The 18,630-nt window shown below is 33.3% G+C and overlaps 2 protein-coding genes across 13 annotated transcripts in view; one reads left to right on the forward strand and one right to left on the reverse strand.

Moving 5' to 3' along the window:
* The window catches only part of LOC143905328 (glutamate receptor 1), a 124,782-nt gene that overhangs the window by 50,481 nt on the left and 55,671 nt on the right, over nucleotides 1-18,630 (reverse strand). The gene's annotated exons all lie outside the window — the stretch shown is intronic.
* On the forward strand, nucleotides 1,297-10,074 carry LOC143904941 (acyl-CoA Delta-9 desaturase-like). 3 transcript variants are annotated; one of them, XM_077419954.1, is made up of 8 exons: nucleotides 1,297-1,414; nucleotides 2,234-2,330; nucleotides 7,859-8,059; nucleotides 8,143-8,273; nucleotides 8,419-8,624; nucleotides 8,731-8,913; nucleotides 9,064-9,321; nucleotides 9,400-10,074. In XM_077419954.1, the coding sequence occupies exons 3-7, from the start codon at nucleotides 7,876-7,878 to the stop codon at nucleotides 9,317-9,319; spliced, it is 960 nt and encodes a 319-aa protein (XP_077276080.1). In that variant the 5' UTR covers nucleotides 1,297-1,414; nucleotides 2,234-2,330; nucleotides 7,859-7,875; the 3' UTR covers nucleotides 9,320-9,321; nucleotides 9,400-10,074. The 3 variants fall into 3 exon arrangements, with proteins under 3 accessions (XP_077276080.1, XP_077276078.1, XP_077276079.1); XM_077419952.1 differs by having other exon boundaries at nucleotides 9,064-9,298; XM_077419953.1 differs by having other exon boundaries at nucleotides 1,323-1,414; nucleotides 2,237-2,330; nucleotides 9,064-9,298.

The raw sequence follows: 18,630 nt of genomic DNA on the forward strand, positions 1-18,630 counted from the left end.
AGTATGGATACGGACAAGGACGAGGGCCATAGGAAGAAAGGAGAGCAAGAGGAAGGTGGGAGGAGCGGGGACGGAACAGGGGGGGAAGGCGGCGAGCGGGAGGAGGGAGAGGAAGGAGAGAGGGGAGGAGAGCAGTGGCAGAAGGGAGGGAAGCGGAGAAATGACAGAAGCAAGGAAGGCGGAGGGAGATGGCTGGAGTAAAGAGGAGGGGAGGGAAAAGGAAGTGGGTTTTTGTTTCAGAGCGAAGACATAATAGGAAGGAGGGAAGGCGGCGAGCGGGAGGAGAGAGAGAGAAGGAAGGAAAGAGAAAGAGCAGCGGCAGAAAGGGAGGGAAGAGGAGAAATGGCTAAAGCAAAAAAGGCGGAAGAAGAGGGATAATTGATAGACGAAGGGAGGGGAAATAAATGAAATGTAAGGTCGCATATGGCCAGGCGCGTAAGGGAGTGATTTGTAAGAGGTTGGGTACGTTCCTCATAAAAAACGCCTTGTAAACCCTACGGGGATACACAATAAATCTACATACATACATACATATAATAACTAAATTTTAATTTTTAATAGGATTCTAATATTTTAGCCCAGTAAAATGACTCGAAATTTGTCGATCTTGAGAAAATAATACTGACTGGGCTAAAACTTTGTAAACAGGCTTATTTTAGAGTACTATTCAACATATTAAAAGTCCCCACGTGTAGACGCTACGTTGCGGGGAGGAGAGGGTCTAAAAGGTCCCAAAAATCAGTTTTTCGCAAATAACTCAGAAAATATCAACTTTACGGAAATTCATGTAGATATAAAAATTATAGCTTACAAAATTCCGCACAATTTCGTTTTTTATTCAAGTCTGTACAATCAAATGGAGCAGAGATAGAATTTTTTAAACACCGGTAGTTTTGCGACGCAACAAAAACGCATACACGCGTCGCGCATTTTTCGTTAATATCTCGAAAATGGACTCTCAAATTGAGGCAAAACTACCGGTGTTTAAAGAAATTCTATCACGAGACTCCTAGAGATATCATTGCCAGCTTTGACTAGAAAGGATTATACGGCCTTAGAGGCGTTCAGGCATAATCCCACGGATGGTAGCTTCGCACCACCGGCCGCTCGACCGAGTGCGCGAACCAAATGTCCGAACCTGATGCGGTTTCTCTCGTACTGAGCAGGATTACTATCGCAATGACTGGTCATCAGTAGGGCAAAACTAACCTGTTTTACGACGATTACCTCCGCGCAATTTTCGGAGCGCGAACGGGGATTCGGAGTGCAAGCTGATAAAGCTCCGGTCCTCCGCGCGCTGCTCCGCATTCGCTTGTAAGTGTCGTAGCTAAGAAGGTGTCAGAATTTCTTTTGAGCGCGCACAAAATAGAAATTCTTTCCGCGCTCGCGCATATAACAACATTCTAAATATAAAGTAGGTAAACAATTATTATAAGTGTAATACGCATTTATACGAAAATGCAAATATGTTGTTTCGAAAATATACGCGCAGAAGATCTCTCTAGTTTTTGATATAATTAAACCAAAATTGATCTGTTTGACACTTTAATATATAACTATAGTTACAATTTGGTGGCCAGTGCGAGTCTGAGGTACAATCGTACGCGTGCGAAAAATAAAATTTTATAATACAAATAACAAATAATTATATTGTGAAATGTGATTTCCAAAATCGGTTTCGATCTCTACTGATTGTGGAATCTTTATGGTGGTTTTGATGAACTACACTAATGGGAATTAAATGCCTTTTTCGCCTCAGAAATCAGTCTGAGAAGGGTATATATCCGTACTGAACTACATTATAATTATTTGTATTATAAAATTTGATTTATCGTACAACCATGTTCCAGACTTCACTTGGTCATCAAATTACAACTTTACTTTTACTTTTGTTTTCGAAATATCCTTAGAGATACGAACTTACTAAATGTTAATAATCTTATCGTAGAAACAATGTCGTGTGGCATATGTGAGAAACGTGTAAAAAACTACGCAAATTAATAAAATTAAAATTACATAATTTTATTGAAAATCAATAATATTTACTTTATGCTTCATGATTCCTAAACATTACACAACGAAATACGAAATAATTATATCGAAATCAACTGAAAGTTATGTGTGACTTAAACAAATTAAATTATAATATTAAAAATAAGTAGTTGCATTCATATCATATCTATATTATATTATCAGATTTGATATTTATTATATTTAATTCTTTTTATTTTAGAAGAACTTGGACCTTCAGATATTTTCCCGGATAAGACGACCAAAAGTTTGATTGTACATGTAGACATTAAATGTTAATAATATTCTGATCATAAAAGGTAATTTTATTTTCGCTTAATAAATATATATTGTTTTGTAATATTTTGTGTCAAGTTTTAAATGAAATGTACAGTGTTGCAACGACATACAGGCCAGTATGACGGGTTGTATATGGTATTTCACAGCTGCGTAGGCTTTCGCGCATTATATGTGAGTGATTATAATATGCCAAAGCCTACGCAGCTGTGAACGACCTGCGCACTTGCACGAATGGGCAACCCGTCATGCTCACTTGTATGTCGGTACAACAACCGGTACGTAAACGATAATGCTGTAATTTGCTTACTTATATCATAAATAATTAATAATATTATTAACAATTATATTCTATATTATTTGGGTGTATCAAGACGATACATCAGAGCGGTACGGCGGGTTGCCCATTCGAGCAGGCGCGCATGGTCGTTCACAATTGCGTTGACTTCGGTGCATCATCTATAATCACTCGCATATCTTTTTTACAATAAAATAGACTTTGTAGCGCCCGAAGTTGCAATACAATTGTGACGGATTTTCGTAGCAGTAACGTTAAAACAGAAGTCGAGAAGACAATACAGGTTATAAAATAAATTTTATTAAGGAAACAAAAGACATTTTCTCTCTTACGAAAAAAGCTCGTACCATAGTCCATCATAATCATACAATAGACAACAAAATTATCGCAACAAAGATTTTTGTTAAAAATTTGCCCAACTTCAAATAAGCACAACTCCGCGAAAAATTGTCATATCTGAAATTGTCATATCTTTTTTTTCATTTTAAAGGGTGAAGTCTGTACTTTAAGGAACCATTGTTCGATTTTGAATTTAGCCTCCCCCCCCTCCCGCCGGTCTCCCAAAAGTAAGGACGTGTTTTTTCTCTGAAAAATTGCATACTTTGACACATTCTACGGAGTAGAATGTTCGTAACTATCATATAGCAACCATCGTAAAATATAGACTTTTCCCTGCAAATTAAAAAAAAAAATAAGTCCGTACGATTTTTTTTCGCCGAGTTATGGCTTATCAAAGTTACCTATGCATTTTTGTGCATTCATTCATTAAGATTAAAATATTGTTGTTTCAATACTAAATATAATTGGCCCTATTTCGATCCTATTTTATGATAGATTTAAGAGTAATAGCATTGTAACTCTAGAAATCTTTTCTGAGGGTGGCGGGGTTGATTAAGGGCATCGCGATGTTCGGCGGGATGACACGCAAATCATTAACTCAGTCAGCTAACAAATAAAAAGGAACATTTATTGTAGAATAACTTTCGGAAAACAATGCGGCCATTTCGGCTTTTATTAATCAGAAAAAGCAAATAGATAGCTGATAACACGGGCGTCAAGTTTTGAACAATAAGAATGGCAGCAACGCGGACGCCAGAAATAAGCGGAGAATTACGTTAATTTAATAAACGCGCGGAAGGCGTCGTTGATGAGCAAGATAATACTGGTAGAAAACTAAACTCACAAATACTTCGAAATCATAGCAGTCACGCAGACAATAATAGTAGAGTATTAAAAACTAACAAATAATATAGAATATCTACAGAAGTTATACGACCGAATGCGACATAACTGGAGTAAACGCGAAATTATCGTGCGTCACGCTCGGAGCGCGTGAACTCAAGGTCCCAAGCGGCGCAAGGATTCTGTCGCCAAATTGTCTTAATCTAACGCAGATAGGGAACGTAACCCAAGTGACATCCCAACGTAATAATGGTCGAACGCAATATCGCCAAGGGTATCCTGACGCGAAGAATAAGGCGCTGAGGCGCTTGGCACAACACGAAATTCTAAAACTAACGCGGGGAAAGGTACGGAATTACCGCGAGTAACAACGGGACGCAATATTAGGTCAACGCAAGTAATATCCTAATGCAAATAATATCCTAACGCAAATAATATCCTAACGAGAATAATCAGTCGGTGTGAATAACGCGAATGACACCCCGACTCGAGAAATCAATCGGCACGATCAATATTTTAACGCGAATAATATGTCGGCACAAACAACACACACACATTCCGACGCAAATATAATTCTAACGCAAAGGCTTGCACGCAGGTAACTTTGGAGCGCAATCACACCAACGCGAATAATATCTCGGCGCAACCAATATCGCGTGCGGATAATCTAGGTGTCGTAACGCGAATCACACCTAACGCAATTAAACAAACGTATTTACAATATGTATTTATTTTACAAGACATATGTTCTACATGTCCACCATTGTTCTCCAAACACAATGCGACTCTCCGCATAAAATTTTGTCGCACTCTACTTAGTGTGACGGGTGTAATATCGCGACTTGCTACCCGTATTCTTTCTATTAATTCGTTGCGATTCGTGGGTAGTGTCTTATATACCTGATCGCGTATAAAACCCCATGCAAAAAAGTCCAGAGGCGTGAGATCAGGTGATCGCGGTGGCCACTCGTGCAGATCACTGTGAATGCCTATCCAACTTGTTCGTAAATCGACGATTCAAAATCGTACGGGCGAGAACGAAAGTATGGGCCGGATGGCCGTCTTGTTGGAAGATGATGTTTGGGCGGATGTGTAATGGAACATCTTTCAACAAACCGGGCAGTGTTTTCTCCAGAAACTCGGAATATACTTCTGCCGTGACATTATTTTACACCGTGCGACCTGATCGCGACCTGACCTATGCCTTGACCTAAAATAGGCTGCTAAACAAAACGTTTACACCATGTAGACCTATGATACTTTTGGTCAAATATAGATAAAAATTCAGTATCCAGTATCTATTGGTACACTCTGCACTTTAGGCGGTCTTTAGGTCACCTGTGTTTACACGCGTTACGTCGTGTGACTTAATTTAGGTCAGGGCACGCGAAAAAGAGACCTGACCCAAGCGAGGTCGCAACCGTTTACATCGTCGCGACCTATCGTGTTTAGGTTGAATATAAGGTATAGGTCGCGGCCTAAACGCACGGTGTAAACTAGGCCAATTGACATTTTCAGGAAAAAAGTACGGTCCGATAATCGTATCGTCCACAATGCCCGCCATCCAAACGTTGACGTGAAATCTTCCCTGGACGTGCGTTTCTTTTATACAGTGGGGGTTCTCTACCGCGTAATGGTGTTCATTATGGCGATTAATCATGCCATCACTGCGGAAAGTGCTCTCGTCTGTCCATAATATATTCCGCAAAAAGTAGTCATTCTCAATATCATCAATATCGTCAATCTGTATGATATAAAGGTACAATAATGTATCTGTATATTTTTTTTCATGTTTTTTATGCCTTTTTTGCAATTTGTTAAAAATTATTATTAATTTTTTGTTTATTACTTAGGTTGATATTTTATCGCGCAGACTTTAGAAGAAACGGTGATATGATTAGCCACGATATAAAAAACGCGTCAACGAGAAATATTCGATAAATGAAAGTTATTTGCCACGATTTCGTATGAAAGCTTAAAATATAGCTAATGCATTATTAAACTATATAATTTACCTGTTCTGAGACCCAATCACAAAATCTTTCTCGACGGAGCAAATCTTGGGGGAGCAACATTTGAGTTGTGTGTCTCTTGTAAGGATGCATTCTTGAGGGCGCGTTCTGCTATTAGGTCGAGCTAGCCGATTCCTCGCACTCCGACTTATTTCGCCTTGCGTCTCTCTCTTTAGTTTCTCGCGATTTCGCGGACGCAAATTTACGCGTCTGGCGCCCAACAATAAAATTCGGTTAGTGGAGTGTCGGGGGTGCGAGAGAACTGCCGGAGAGGCCTATCATCCTTCTCTCCTTCCCCTTTTGATCCGTCACACGGCCCGAACCGCTCCGGGAGTGAAAAAGACGTGACAATATATATGACTTATAATTTAAATTTGCACACATATACTAATTGCTGACTTTTGTCCTGTGCATAAACATTGTATGCAAAAATAATTTAAGTAATAAAATTATAATATATAATGATTATGATGGACTGTGGTACGAGCTTTTTTCGTAAGAGATAAAATATCTTTCGTTTTCTTAATAAAATTTATTTCATAACCTGTATTGTCATCTCGACTTCTGTTTTAACGTTACTGCTACGGAAATCCGTCACAATTGTATTGCAACTTCGGGCGCTACAAAGTCTATTTTATTGTAAAAAAGATATGCGAGTGATTATAGGTGATGCACCGAAGTCAACGCAATTGTGAACAACCATGCGCGCCTGCTCGAATGGGCAACCCGCCGTAGGGGAGACCGGGGCTCGTTGGCACCAATTTTACAATTTTGGCATTTGAGTTTTTATACAACTAATTATCATGATTAAACAGTACTAATATGATAGAGATAACCTTTCTTTACATTTTCATGCTAGGATCGCTCCTGTATACCGTAGATTTTCTTTGTAATAAATGAAATATAAACATGCTGCATTGTGGCCAACTTTCCCCGACAGTAGGGTAAGTTGGCTATGCGACAAAAGTCCACGTTAAATTAATGAATACGTAATAGAAACACAAAACGGGTAACACATACGTACTTCTTGATAAAGATTGTATCTTTTAAAGTTATTTTGTAATAATCGAATATCAAAACGTTGTTGCAAAAAAATAATTGTGAACTATTTTAGATGTAGCTTTCTTTATCATAAAAATATTAATATAAATATATATTTAGCTTCTATCAGCATTGTAGATAGTAAATCACCTGCTCAAACAGGTCTCACGCGCACGGCAACGACAAGTCAAGCTAAGCGTGTTTTGATATGAGCCAACATACCCCATCCCTATACATACGTTTTATTTCAGTCGTTTTATTACAATAAATTACTATTGTTAGTCAAAATAACATTTATAGTAACAGAAACTTTTTTTTTAACTAATGATACGTCACTTTGATTTACTTCTCAAGCTGAAGAACATTAATACGATATTTTGAAACGCTCGAAAATTTACTTGTCACCTTTTGAATCAGACTTTTCTCTTTTTCTATTGTAATACTTGTCTGATTAAAATAAAACTTTGTGAAAAGTACCTATGTCATAAGAAATATTTTGTGATAACTTTTCCATTGTTTTTTTTCGCTATAAATACATAAACGGAACGCATTGCCAACTTGCCTCTTGTGCCAACGAGCCCCAGTCTCCCCTACCGCTCTGTATCGTCTTGATACACCCTAATGACGTTCATACGCGGAGTGAGTTATTCAACACAAGTCAATATATATTAGCAATTATAGTTGTACAAATATGCATTTTCTGGCTTTAAGATGTTCTGACTTTCCAAATTTTCTATTGGTACGTATTCTGACATACAATTTTTCATATTGTACACATTTATGCGAGTAATCGATTTTATTATACTATCTTTTTAAAAGATAGTGTGTAATGAAAAAGATAGATAATAAATTACTGCAAAGTATATGGTGACGATAAAGTGGTACGATAAAAAAAGATTATAACTTTAAGAAGTCACATTTCTGATATAAGAATGCAGAATACTGCAGAATATCGTTACGTAACTTATGATAAAAACTACACTTTACAAAAATATTTTTTAACGTATATTCGACACAGTATTGGACTTACCTGAAATGTATGCAACAAAATTCGGAAAAATTATGAGTGACGAGGTATTGGCGAAAAAATCATACAAAACCGATTATGAAAGAAAAATCGTTTGGAAAAGTGTCATTAATTTAACATATATTCATCTTGCTGGCATTTACGGGCTATACATGGCTTTCTTCCAGGCTAAATATCAATCCTTGATATGGAGTATGTGTAATATTTAATTGTTTCTTTCCGCAATACTATAAGATTACTCTGTACTTCATCAAACCGTAATTTATCATTTATAGGTTTTGCTAGTCTCGTCGTCGCAGGTCTAGGCGTTACCGCTGGCACTCATAGATTATGGGCCCATCGATCTTACGAGGCAAAATGGCCCATGAGATTTATTCTCATGATTTTTCAGACCATCGCCTTTCAAGTAAGTTTAACTTTTCTCCTCTTGCTAAAGTTGTACAAGATCGACATATCTGAATAAACTAGAGATGCAAGCCCTGTACATTCTGTTTTCTTAATGAACTTTTTCGGCATAATTGTATCACCGTTCTCTGCATTACATTTTCCAGGATAGTATTTATCAATGGGTCAGGGACCACCGAGTGCACCATAAATTTACCGACACTGACGCAGACCCGTATAGCGCGCGCAGAGGATTCTTCTTTTCCCATGTAGGGTGGCTTCTGATTCGTAAACATCCTGACGTCGCGAGCAAAGGTGCTACAATCGATTGCAGTGATCTCGAGCAAGATCCAATTGTGGTATTTCAAAAAAAGTACGATGGGTACAGCTCGTTCTCGCGGAAACGAGACCTAGCCGATTAGACATGACTTTAGTTAATCATATCGTTTTTATTTTTGCATTAACATTTTCTTCCTCAGGTGGTACACGTATTTGGTGGCACTCTGCTGTTTTATTATACCAACATTAGTACCATGGTGGGCGTGGAATGAGAGTTTGTGGTGTTCGTGGCACCTCGTAATATGCAGATATTGCATAAATTTGAATGGTACTTGGTCGGTAAATTCCGTGGCTCACATGTGGGGTATGAAACCATACGACAAGTACGTACCTGTGTCGTTTCTGATTTATCAAATATACATGTATCTTAGTTATTAAAATTAATGAATTTTGTTTACAATAAAATAATAATAGTCTATATATTGATATGTAATATTGTGCTGTCATTTAAAAATATTTACTTTATTATGCAGATCACTTAGTTCCACCGACAATACTGGAGTTGCTATTTTAACGTTTGGTGAAGGCTGGCATAACTATCATCACGCCTTTCCTTGGGATTACAAAACGGGAGAACTTGGAAATTATGGGCTCAATATCACCACAGCTTTCATCGACTTTTGCGCTTATTTAGATTTGGCTTACGACTTAAAGACCGCATCTGCTGACATAATAAGAAAACGTGTTCTTCGAAGCGGCAAACGCAGGGTTGGCAAAGTTACTTTGTAGAAGTATATATAAATTACAGTTATAATTTTTTTCACCGAAAAAATAACTAGTTACAGTTACAATAAAAATTTTTACCATAGGACCCCCATCCATCTGTCTTACTGTGAACAGAATATATAAAACATCTTTATAAAGTAAATATTCCACTTGACGCTCGCAACTCGCAACGCTCTTAGAATTATTTCAAAGCCTGCACTTTGTCAAATGCTAAACAAGGACAAATAATGCTCTCGAGTGTTGTGAGCACCAAACTGGAACGCACCTAACTACTCTTGTTTATTTACAACTTTTATGCACATGATGCATTGATGCACATCACGAACATATGCCCTGCCAAAATATATCAACTTTTATTCGAATTATGATACAAATAATTATAATTAACTGAATCCATTAATATATTTAATATACATGTTAGGTACAGTAGGCTAAATCTGAACCTTTATAATAATCCAATTATTAATGCATACAATTATAAAGAACGCTAGTTTAGAAATAAGCGTTACAATATAATAGTTTTAAATTAAATTGATTTATATATATATATATATATATATATATATATATATATGTATGTATATATGTATGTATGTATGTACAATAATTAATTGTAAATGCGATGTCACTTATTATTAAACCGTTCGAGTTAGGTTTACCAGTTTTACCATCCATCGTTGGACGACTAAATGGATAGCTCTATATACGTTAATTATTCTTATGCGTTTTCATGAGCATAATAAATGTTATTAAATTGTGCTAATTTTTCTTTATTTTAAGTATATATTATGAATATATAATGGGAGGATTAGGCGTCACCGCTGATGCTCATCGTTTATGGACCCACTGATCTTACAAGGCAAAGTGGCCGCTTAAAATTATACTTGTCATTTGCTACACTTCAGCCGGCATGGTAATCGATAGGTAATCGTTTATAATTACCATTTCGTGTGTTGTAAAAATTTTTCTTTATAATTATCTTTTTTTTCCCAGAATAACTTTTATGAGTGGGTGCGAGATCATCGGGTGCAAACAAAGAAAACAAAAGAAAATTTATTCGCACTTATTTGATTTATCTTGAAAACGTGTATTTATTATTCCAACATCTTTCTGCTGCACTATTTTAGAAAACCTTTTTTTTTTACGTACTTAGACAACACAATGTCAGAAATCGGGACATATGACGTCATATCATGCGACGTCATTAAGACGTCATAATGATTCGACGTCATGTGTCCCGATTTCTGACATTGTGTTATTTGTAGATTTTTTCGCAAGACATACGATATAATGTGTAACGATGTAATATAAAAAAAACTGCATATCGCAATTAATTTATGATATTTCGCAGATACCCACTTGATACTCAAATTTATCTTCGCCTTCCTGCTTCCGGCAATGGTGCCTGTGTATGGATGGAATAATAATAAGATTCTGCTTTTTTCATCATTTCCTTGATTTCAAATGGTTTTGAAGAGAATTAATATGAATACATCATGTTACAATAATATATTGCAACAGCATGTTCCGCCTATATCGTAATTATTAACTTATTTTTAATGAATTAAAATTAACATTAAAACCATCGGAGATTAATCTATATTTATTTCTACTGAATTCTTCTCAATTTTGAGAATTAGAAGAAAATTTGGCGCTATATATTGGCGTTACAGCTGTTACTTCAGGAGAGTCAAAACTCCATCTTCTTCCCCTCAGCAAAGTAAAAATAGTATATTACAGATATTACACCAGGGGAGAAAGCTGCGTTTTTCAGACGGGCTCTGGCGGCAATCACACAAGTCTGAAAAAGCGTTCGACCCGTGGTGCACACACTGCACATGATATTTTTCACAACACCTTTACGAAAATGTTCAACTTTCCGTGGAGGTTTTGTGAAAAAACCACTATTACCTGAATACCAACTGATGGAAATATTTGTTCGGGTCTTTCAGATTCAAGGGCAGTAACCTATAGGGTTAAGACTTTAACAAAAGACGTCTTAAAAACGTCTTCAAGACTTTCTGAATAGATGTCTAAAAGTTGTTTTTTTTTTTGTAAGATTTATTGAAACATACAGATATTTACATTATTGACTGTGACATTATCAATTGAAATCAAGCTCAGACACAGCACGCGTGTCTATCTTATGTCCAAAATCGGGACAGTCTTAAAAACATCTTTAAGACGTCTTATGATATAATGTTTAAAAGATGTCTTAATGTCTTTAAGACATTTTATGTCCTGATTTTGGACATAGTACTATCCGGAATAAGAGATATATGATAGTGTATTTTGCAAGTGTAGGCGCAGCGAGACATAGACCGTGTATCTATATACGCGAGCCGACGAGCTCAGAAATCTTTAGATTACTGGATTTCAATAACGGCTGAACTATGATCAAGTTCTGAGTAAGCTTAATCGATAGTTTATTGGGTTCGAATTATATAATAAAAGTGTTTTTATTTTTCATCAATTATACGTGTCCTACGAGCGGAGATATTGCGATGCAAAGTCCGAAATGTAAATATTTTACACATTAAGATACGTTATCATTATCGCTCTCTCATAAAACGTTATTTACAATTTTTCGACACTATGCTAGCAAACAAAAGTTTCTCACTGGTGCTGCATCGAAAGAAATTGGGAATATTTTTAGCGTCTTTACCATATTTATAATATATACCTATATATGAATGAACCATGCGCGCGTTATTATCGACCCAGCAAGTAAATCAGGCCGATAAGTCAGGTCAAGAGGAAAATTATTTTATATTTCTTTCTATCACTTAGATAACCCACTATAGCTGCGTTCGGCAGAAAAAGAAAAGATATTCGAGAAAATAGAGGATAAAAAAAAATATTATATGATAAATGTTTTTTAAAAAATTATACATTTTCAAACCCACCAAAATAATAGAAGATATTTAAATGCATGTAATTTAATTGAAATAAAAAATATTTAACACAAAAACTTGGCGCTGCTAGATTTTGGAATATATAGCAAGACAATCAAGATAATGAAAACACATAATGTTTTTAATTTAGACCTAAACATAAAACACATCACACACACACGTATCGTACATGCTTATCATATTTATTCGTTAATTTCGGCCGTATTTGGTCTACCAATACCAAGTTTTTTATTAATATTTTTTTATTTAAATTAAATATTAAATATATTTAATAATCTTTTCTATATTATATTGGTGGGTTTAAAAATGTATAATTGTTTAAAATATTTATAATATTTTCTTTTTTTATTTAGCTTTTCATTTAGTTGTTTACAATTTTCTGATTTCAACACTTTTTTGAAATATATTTTTTAAATTATTATATGAAATCTTAATTAACACTTAATTATTCACCTAAACATTCTTCTCACGGAAATCAATACACTCATGTTGCACAATTATTTTATATTATTAAAACACGTTTATACAACAGTTTTTCAATAAAGTATTACAGAGTAATAATGCAGCATATATTTAGAAGAACCTTTAATTAATGAGTCGTCATTTTTAAAAATAAATTTAAAAGAAAAAACAGATCCTATTAAAATTATAAATATGGAAATTCTGAAATAATCTGAATTTTAAAATAATATATAAAAAAGGTCCTTCTCTCTCTCTTCCAAAAAAAAAATATGTGTAAAGAAATAAATGTTTATAAAAAATAGATGCATGCTTATTGTAGTTCCTAAATTCTACATTTAGATAAAAGATTTCGATTGCGAGGTATATCCTCGATTACTGACAATGAGTAATAAAATCTATACAAACTTTTTGAAAAAAGATACAAAAAAGACGACAATAAGTACACGCGCCTGTCAACCTATAAACAGTATGATATAAAGAATATGTATTATGTGTCTACAGGATATCTTCATAAATCTTTGCAAAAAAAAGCTGTTTTATATTGAAAAAATATATAATCAAAAAAAATATATAAAAAATAATATAAAATTCCGATTACGGAAACATCGAGATACTCGCGATTACTAAGTAGTAAAATTACATATCATATAAGCTTTATTTATACTCGGTTATGAATAAAAAGAAAATTTAATTCACCAAAAAGGTCAAGTTGCAAGAATTCTATTCGGGTTATTTTTTCTTGACATATTATTTGATGTACATATATAGATATATATGTATATAGCAGTGTATATATATATACACTGCTAAAACAAATTAAGGAGTCACTTTTTGTCAGTAAATTTTTACCGATTTTTAAATTGTAATTACTCAACGAATAATTAACGTAAAAAAAAGTTCAAAAAAAGGTTTTACAGAGCACACTCTCTATATACTATAAGGTGCTTTTGTTCAATTTTTACTCAGGTTAATACTCAAAGTCGTGGTCAGCTTTGAATAAGGACGTATTTGTGATATCCAAAATCTTGAAATATGCCGTCTTCCACCGCCTAACAAAAAAAATTGACGATCATTGATACCATCTCAAAGTACGGACTTTGCCCATTCAAATGAAAAAAAAAACTTTGTTCTACACCAATTATTTAGCAAGATATCGCAATTTAAAGTAACCCCTGTTTTTTTACGATTTTAGCACGATACTGCCGGCATTTGCGTAACCTGATGTGCACCACGGAAAAGTTGCTCGGTCGGATTTTGCACTCGGATGTATGTGTATATGGAGTGTACATACATGTGAATGTGTGTATATGTAACGGTTTTTTTTTTTAGTAAGAAGTGTTGGCATTTTTTCGCCATATCATGCGTATCGCGCAATCTTAATCTCATATTGATGCTTTTTTTTTACATCAGATTGAAGAGGCGTTAGATTTGGAATGAAATTTCTCTATCTGATGTAAAAAGAATGCATCATCAATATATGACATAAAAATTGCGCGAGATAATACGGCGAACAGATAACAGCACTTCGCGTACTAAAAAAAAAAACCTTTACATATACTCACACATATACATAAAGAGTTTGTAAAACCTTTTTTTAAACTTTTTTTTACGTTAATTATTCGCTGAGTAAATACAGTTTAAAAATGGGCAAAAATTTACTGACAAAGTAATCCCCTAATTTTTTTGAGCAGTGTATATTTTACGTAACTAGAATACATAGTTTTTAATAACATTTATGCATTTTTATATTTATATTTTAATACTTAGATTAATTTTCACTTAATAAATAACATTTATACATTTTTTTTCAAATTTTTACACATTTTATATCATTACATAATATGTTTAATATGACAAGAATTTAGATTAGCAATTGGTGACTCATTGTTCAATTAAAATGAAGACACTTTAACTTAGAATCAGGAAATTGACAAAGAATGAGTCAATTGACTTAAAATTTTAGGTCTTAGATCAACCGGAAAAAATACGTCATAATGTCATTCGTGGGAATCGAATAAGTACTAACCGGTTACATATTAATATACCGGTATTAACTCATTTTTCCTGAACGGCATCGGAAATCTTTATTAATGTCGCAATAATATCAAATAAACTCTGACCGGAGAAATCACATACCAAATGCACTTGACAAGTGAGTTGATAGCATTACTCACAATGTTTGTGATATAAAAATACTAAACAACATAAACAATCTTATCGAACATGCAGGATTTGATCTTAATTAATCCTTTAATTCTCACATTTCTTATACGATCGAATACAATCTTGCAAATTCTTTCAATAAGAAAATTTAAAAATAATATTGACATTTAGAAACTTAATTAATTCGACATTTTTACTACAGAAAATTCGGTAAATCAGACAAGCGGACGCTTTCACTGTTTAAACCTTTTCTTTTAGCTTTTCCTTTGTATAATAAAAAATATATCAAATGCTACTAATCGTCGATATATTTCTTTTCTTTATTTATTACTTAACATTGTAATACGCAAGAATATGCAGAGTAACTCGTAATATTTATTATTATTATGTTAAAAAGTAAGATATGTGTATTTCGTGATTATAGATAAATGTGCATAAACGAAAATTATTTAATGTGTAAATTAATTACAGCGAAATTAATTATATGCGTAAATTGCGTGTGTTTATATGTTTAAGCGTGTCAATGAATATGGCGTATTCGCATCAGAATATAACTGCGTTAATATTTGCCATTCCAATCACGTCACGGACTTCGAACACGTCTGAACTTTAGCCGAATAATCTATTACACAGTCTGATTACTGTAGCCAATGACACACGATCGATTTTGCGTGTCGCGCGATTGCAGCCTGCGCTCACGTGAGACAAGTTCAAAAGTCACATAAATTTTCAAACATTATAACGTATCCTTTTTTTTCTAAAAAAAAGGCATGTTAAATCGATACTCGCATCTCTCGAAGTCTTCTCGAAAGTCTCGAATTGCTTTGTTGGCTCTTTTCCGCGATGCTGATTGATTCTGTTGCTGCGCTAACTTTGTGAGCGGCTGTCATAGCATATTTTGACAGTTGTGTGTAACATTAAAGCTAAATAGCGCGCGCGAAGCGCGCGTCTGTGATGTCTAGTCAATTAAAAAAGTGCTACTCATCCTTCTACGATATTAATATTCGAGATTCGAGATAAAAAAATAAACAAAAAACATTGGAAAGTGCCGAAATGGAAATTGCAGTTGAAACATCGTCGTATGCAGAAATCTCGGGTACTCGCAACTCGTCGCGTCGCGTAAAAGAGTCACGGTCGGTCTCGCTCCGCGTGTACTTGGCGCGAGACACTACCGTGTCTCTTGATAGAACTGGAAAGAATTATGTATTTATTTCAATACCTTTTTAAATTTTATAAGTTTGTATGTGTGTGTGTGTGTGTGTGTGTGTGTATTTGTGTGTGTGTGTGTGTGTGTTTGACATTGCTAATTTTAAAATATAAAAAATTTCAAATTTAAAAACTTTTATAAAATAATTTAGTATAAGTAGACAGAGTTACTGGCGTGACAAATAAAAAAATATGTACATACATATTTATTTATTTAATTTTAATTTTTTGCAACAATGATTAAATATAAAACTGACACTGTAATTTTTAAAACTTATTAATTGCATTAAAACTTTTATTGTTTTATGTTTATATAATTTTCCAAATTATTTCTTCCTAATGTAGTTTATTCATATTTTTTAAAAAATTGTGTGTCATCAATGTGTCGTATTACTGAATATTTTATTTGAGAGAAACTGTACATAGATAAGATAATTTTAATTTTTTTATTAACTATAATCTGCTATAAATAATATAAGTATTATACAATATCATTATCGTGCAAGCAAGTTTATGCGATAAAAAGTCCAGTGTCAAGATGCGAAGTCCTATTACACTTTTTTTTATTAGACGCACTTTCCGCGAAACGGAAGTACTTTAATCTTATCTGCGAAAATCACGCCACCATTAATCATGCTAAATTATTATTATTCGCATTTTATGCTAATACATCCTTAAATTATCTAATAGAAAGTCTGCTTTCACACATGTACTTGCTTTCATATACTTGCTTCTAACATATGTTCTCCTATTTCTAAACATTCTTTACCAATAGCCACTTGACGTATTATACATTTCATATTTTATTGTGTATATAATAATATAAACGGGCAATTTTTTAAAGGTGTTTTTTAAGGCTTGTATTTATATAAGGCAAAATCATCATTCCAGGTAGCAGAGTGATGTCAAATGATATATTAATTCCATCTTAATGACGTCTATAAACGTCATTAAGACGTCTTTAGATGCCATATTGTTACCTGGAATATTTTTTTTTTTTTATGATTATTGATGTATATCATGCTCCAGTAATAAATAATTTTTGTTGTTAGAAGTTAACATTATCAGAAAAAATAAAAACTTTATTAAATATTAATCCCTTATTATATATATATATATATATATATATATATATATATATATATATATATATATATATAATCCCTTAAATAAGAAATTTGTAAACAACGTCCTTTAGTCTTAGCAAATGTTTCTTTGACCCTTGTGTTAGAAAAAATTAATTAATTAATTAATTTAATAAGTAATTTAATTAATTAAATAATTAATTAATTAATTAAATTACTTATCGCCTTGTTATCATAAGCTAATAAATGATCAATTAATAAATAATTAATCTTAATAGTAAATCTATTAATATATAATTAATATACATATAAGAAAGAATAATATACACATACATAAGACTAAATTGAAGTCTAAACCAGTCTAAACCAGTTATTAGCACATGCAATTATAAAGAACGCTATATAGCTGAAAAATAAACGTTACAATATAACAAAAATTTATTTATGTATATAAATCCACAAGAATAAAAATAATGATTTCTTATAACTTTTTGAACGCTGAATACAATCCCGTTTGCCCAATTGCTCTATTACGTCACTCTATTATTTTGAGAAATTTGCAGTTAAAGTTCCAAAAGACGTATTTCAATGTATTTTGGCTTATTATAACTATGATATGTGACGTGTTGGACAGGTTTTATTGTGATCAAGATTAAGTATATTATTAGGACCTTATTCCGCTCTTAAAAAAGATTGTATAGATTATAGTTAAAAAGACATTGATGATTAATGTAGAGCGTGAAAGTTGCGATTATTAAGGATCTATTCTTTAATTATGTTCTTCAAACTTAAGAGTTTTTCGGATTGCTGAATATACTAATCAGAGGGTCGATTATATATCTTGAAACAAGGCTTGTTTCAAAGTACATATAATCGACACCCGGATTAGTATTCAGCAATCTGAAAAACTCTTAAGAGTTTGAAGAACATAATTAAAGAATAGATCCTTAATAAAATCGCAACTTTCACGCTCTACATTAATCATCATCAATATTATTTTAACCATAATTGACACAGTAAATTTCTTTTAAAGGTTGAAAGTCTTAATACTTAATTTTAATTGCAATAAAATTTCTTTAATAAGTTATATATCGTAGTTGTAATATATCAAAATACACTAAAATTGCCCTCTTTTGCAAATTTAACTACAACTTTCTTAAAACTGTGACGTAATAGAACAATTTGACAAACACGGGATCATATTCGGCGCCTAAAAATTATAAGAAATAATTAGTCTTATTCCTGTGCTAAAAATAAAAATAATTTTTTATTGCAATGTAATCAATTGTAAATGCAGTATCATTAACATTTTACTGACCTTCCGGGTAAATTTACTTATTTCATGATTCATCGTTGAATAACTAATTAAATAGTCCTGTTTGTTTTACGCTATGTCATTCTTCTACGATTTCTTTTAAGAGGCAGTACTAAAAAGAATTGTAAGAGAAAGAAAAAAGAAAATTTTCAACGGCGATGCAGGGGA

The sequence above is a fragment of the Temnothorax americanus genome, unplaced genomic scaffold (assembly GCF_048541705.1).
Source record: "Temnothorax americanus isolate GAGA-0224 unplaced genomic scaffold, ASM4854170v1 Scaffold6, whole genome shotgun sequence".
Classification (NCBI taxonomy): Eukaryota; Metazoa; Arthropoda; class Insecta; order Hymenoptera; family Formicidae; genus Temnothorax; species Temnothorax americanus.

Bases quoted from the DNA above. Each gene is read 5' to 3' on its own strand.
- LOC143904941 (XM_077419952.1), top strand. From the start codon at position 7,876: ATGTATGCAACAAAATTCGGAAAAATTATGAGTGACGAGGTATTGGCG. The intron at 8,060-8,142 runs GTATGTGTAATA...TATCATTTATAG, and splicing joins ATATCAATCCTTGATATGGA to GTTTTGCTAGTCTCGTCGTC. The intron at 8,274-8,418 runs GTAAGTTTAACT...TACATTTTCCAG, and splicing joins TTCAGACCATCGCCTTTCAA to GATAGTATTTATCAATGGGT.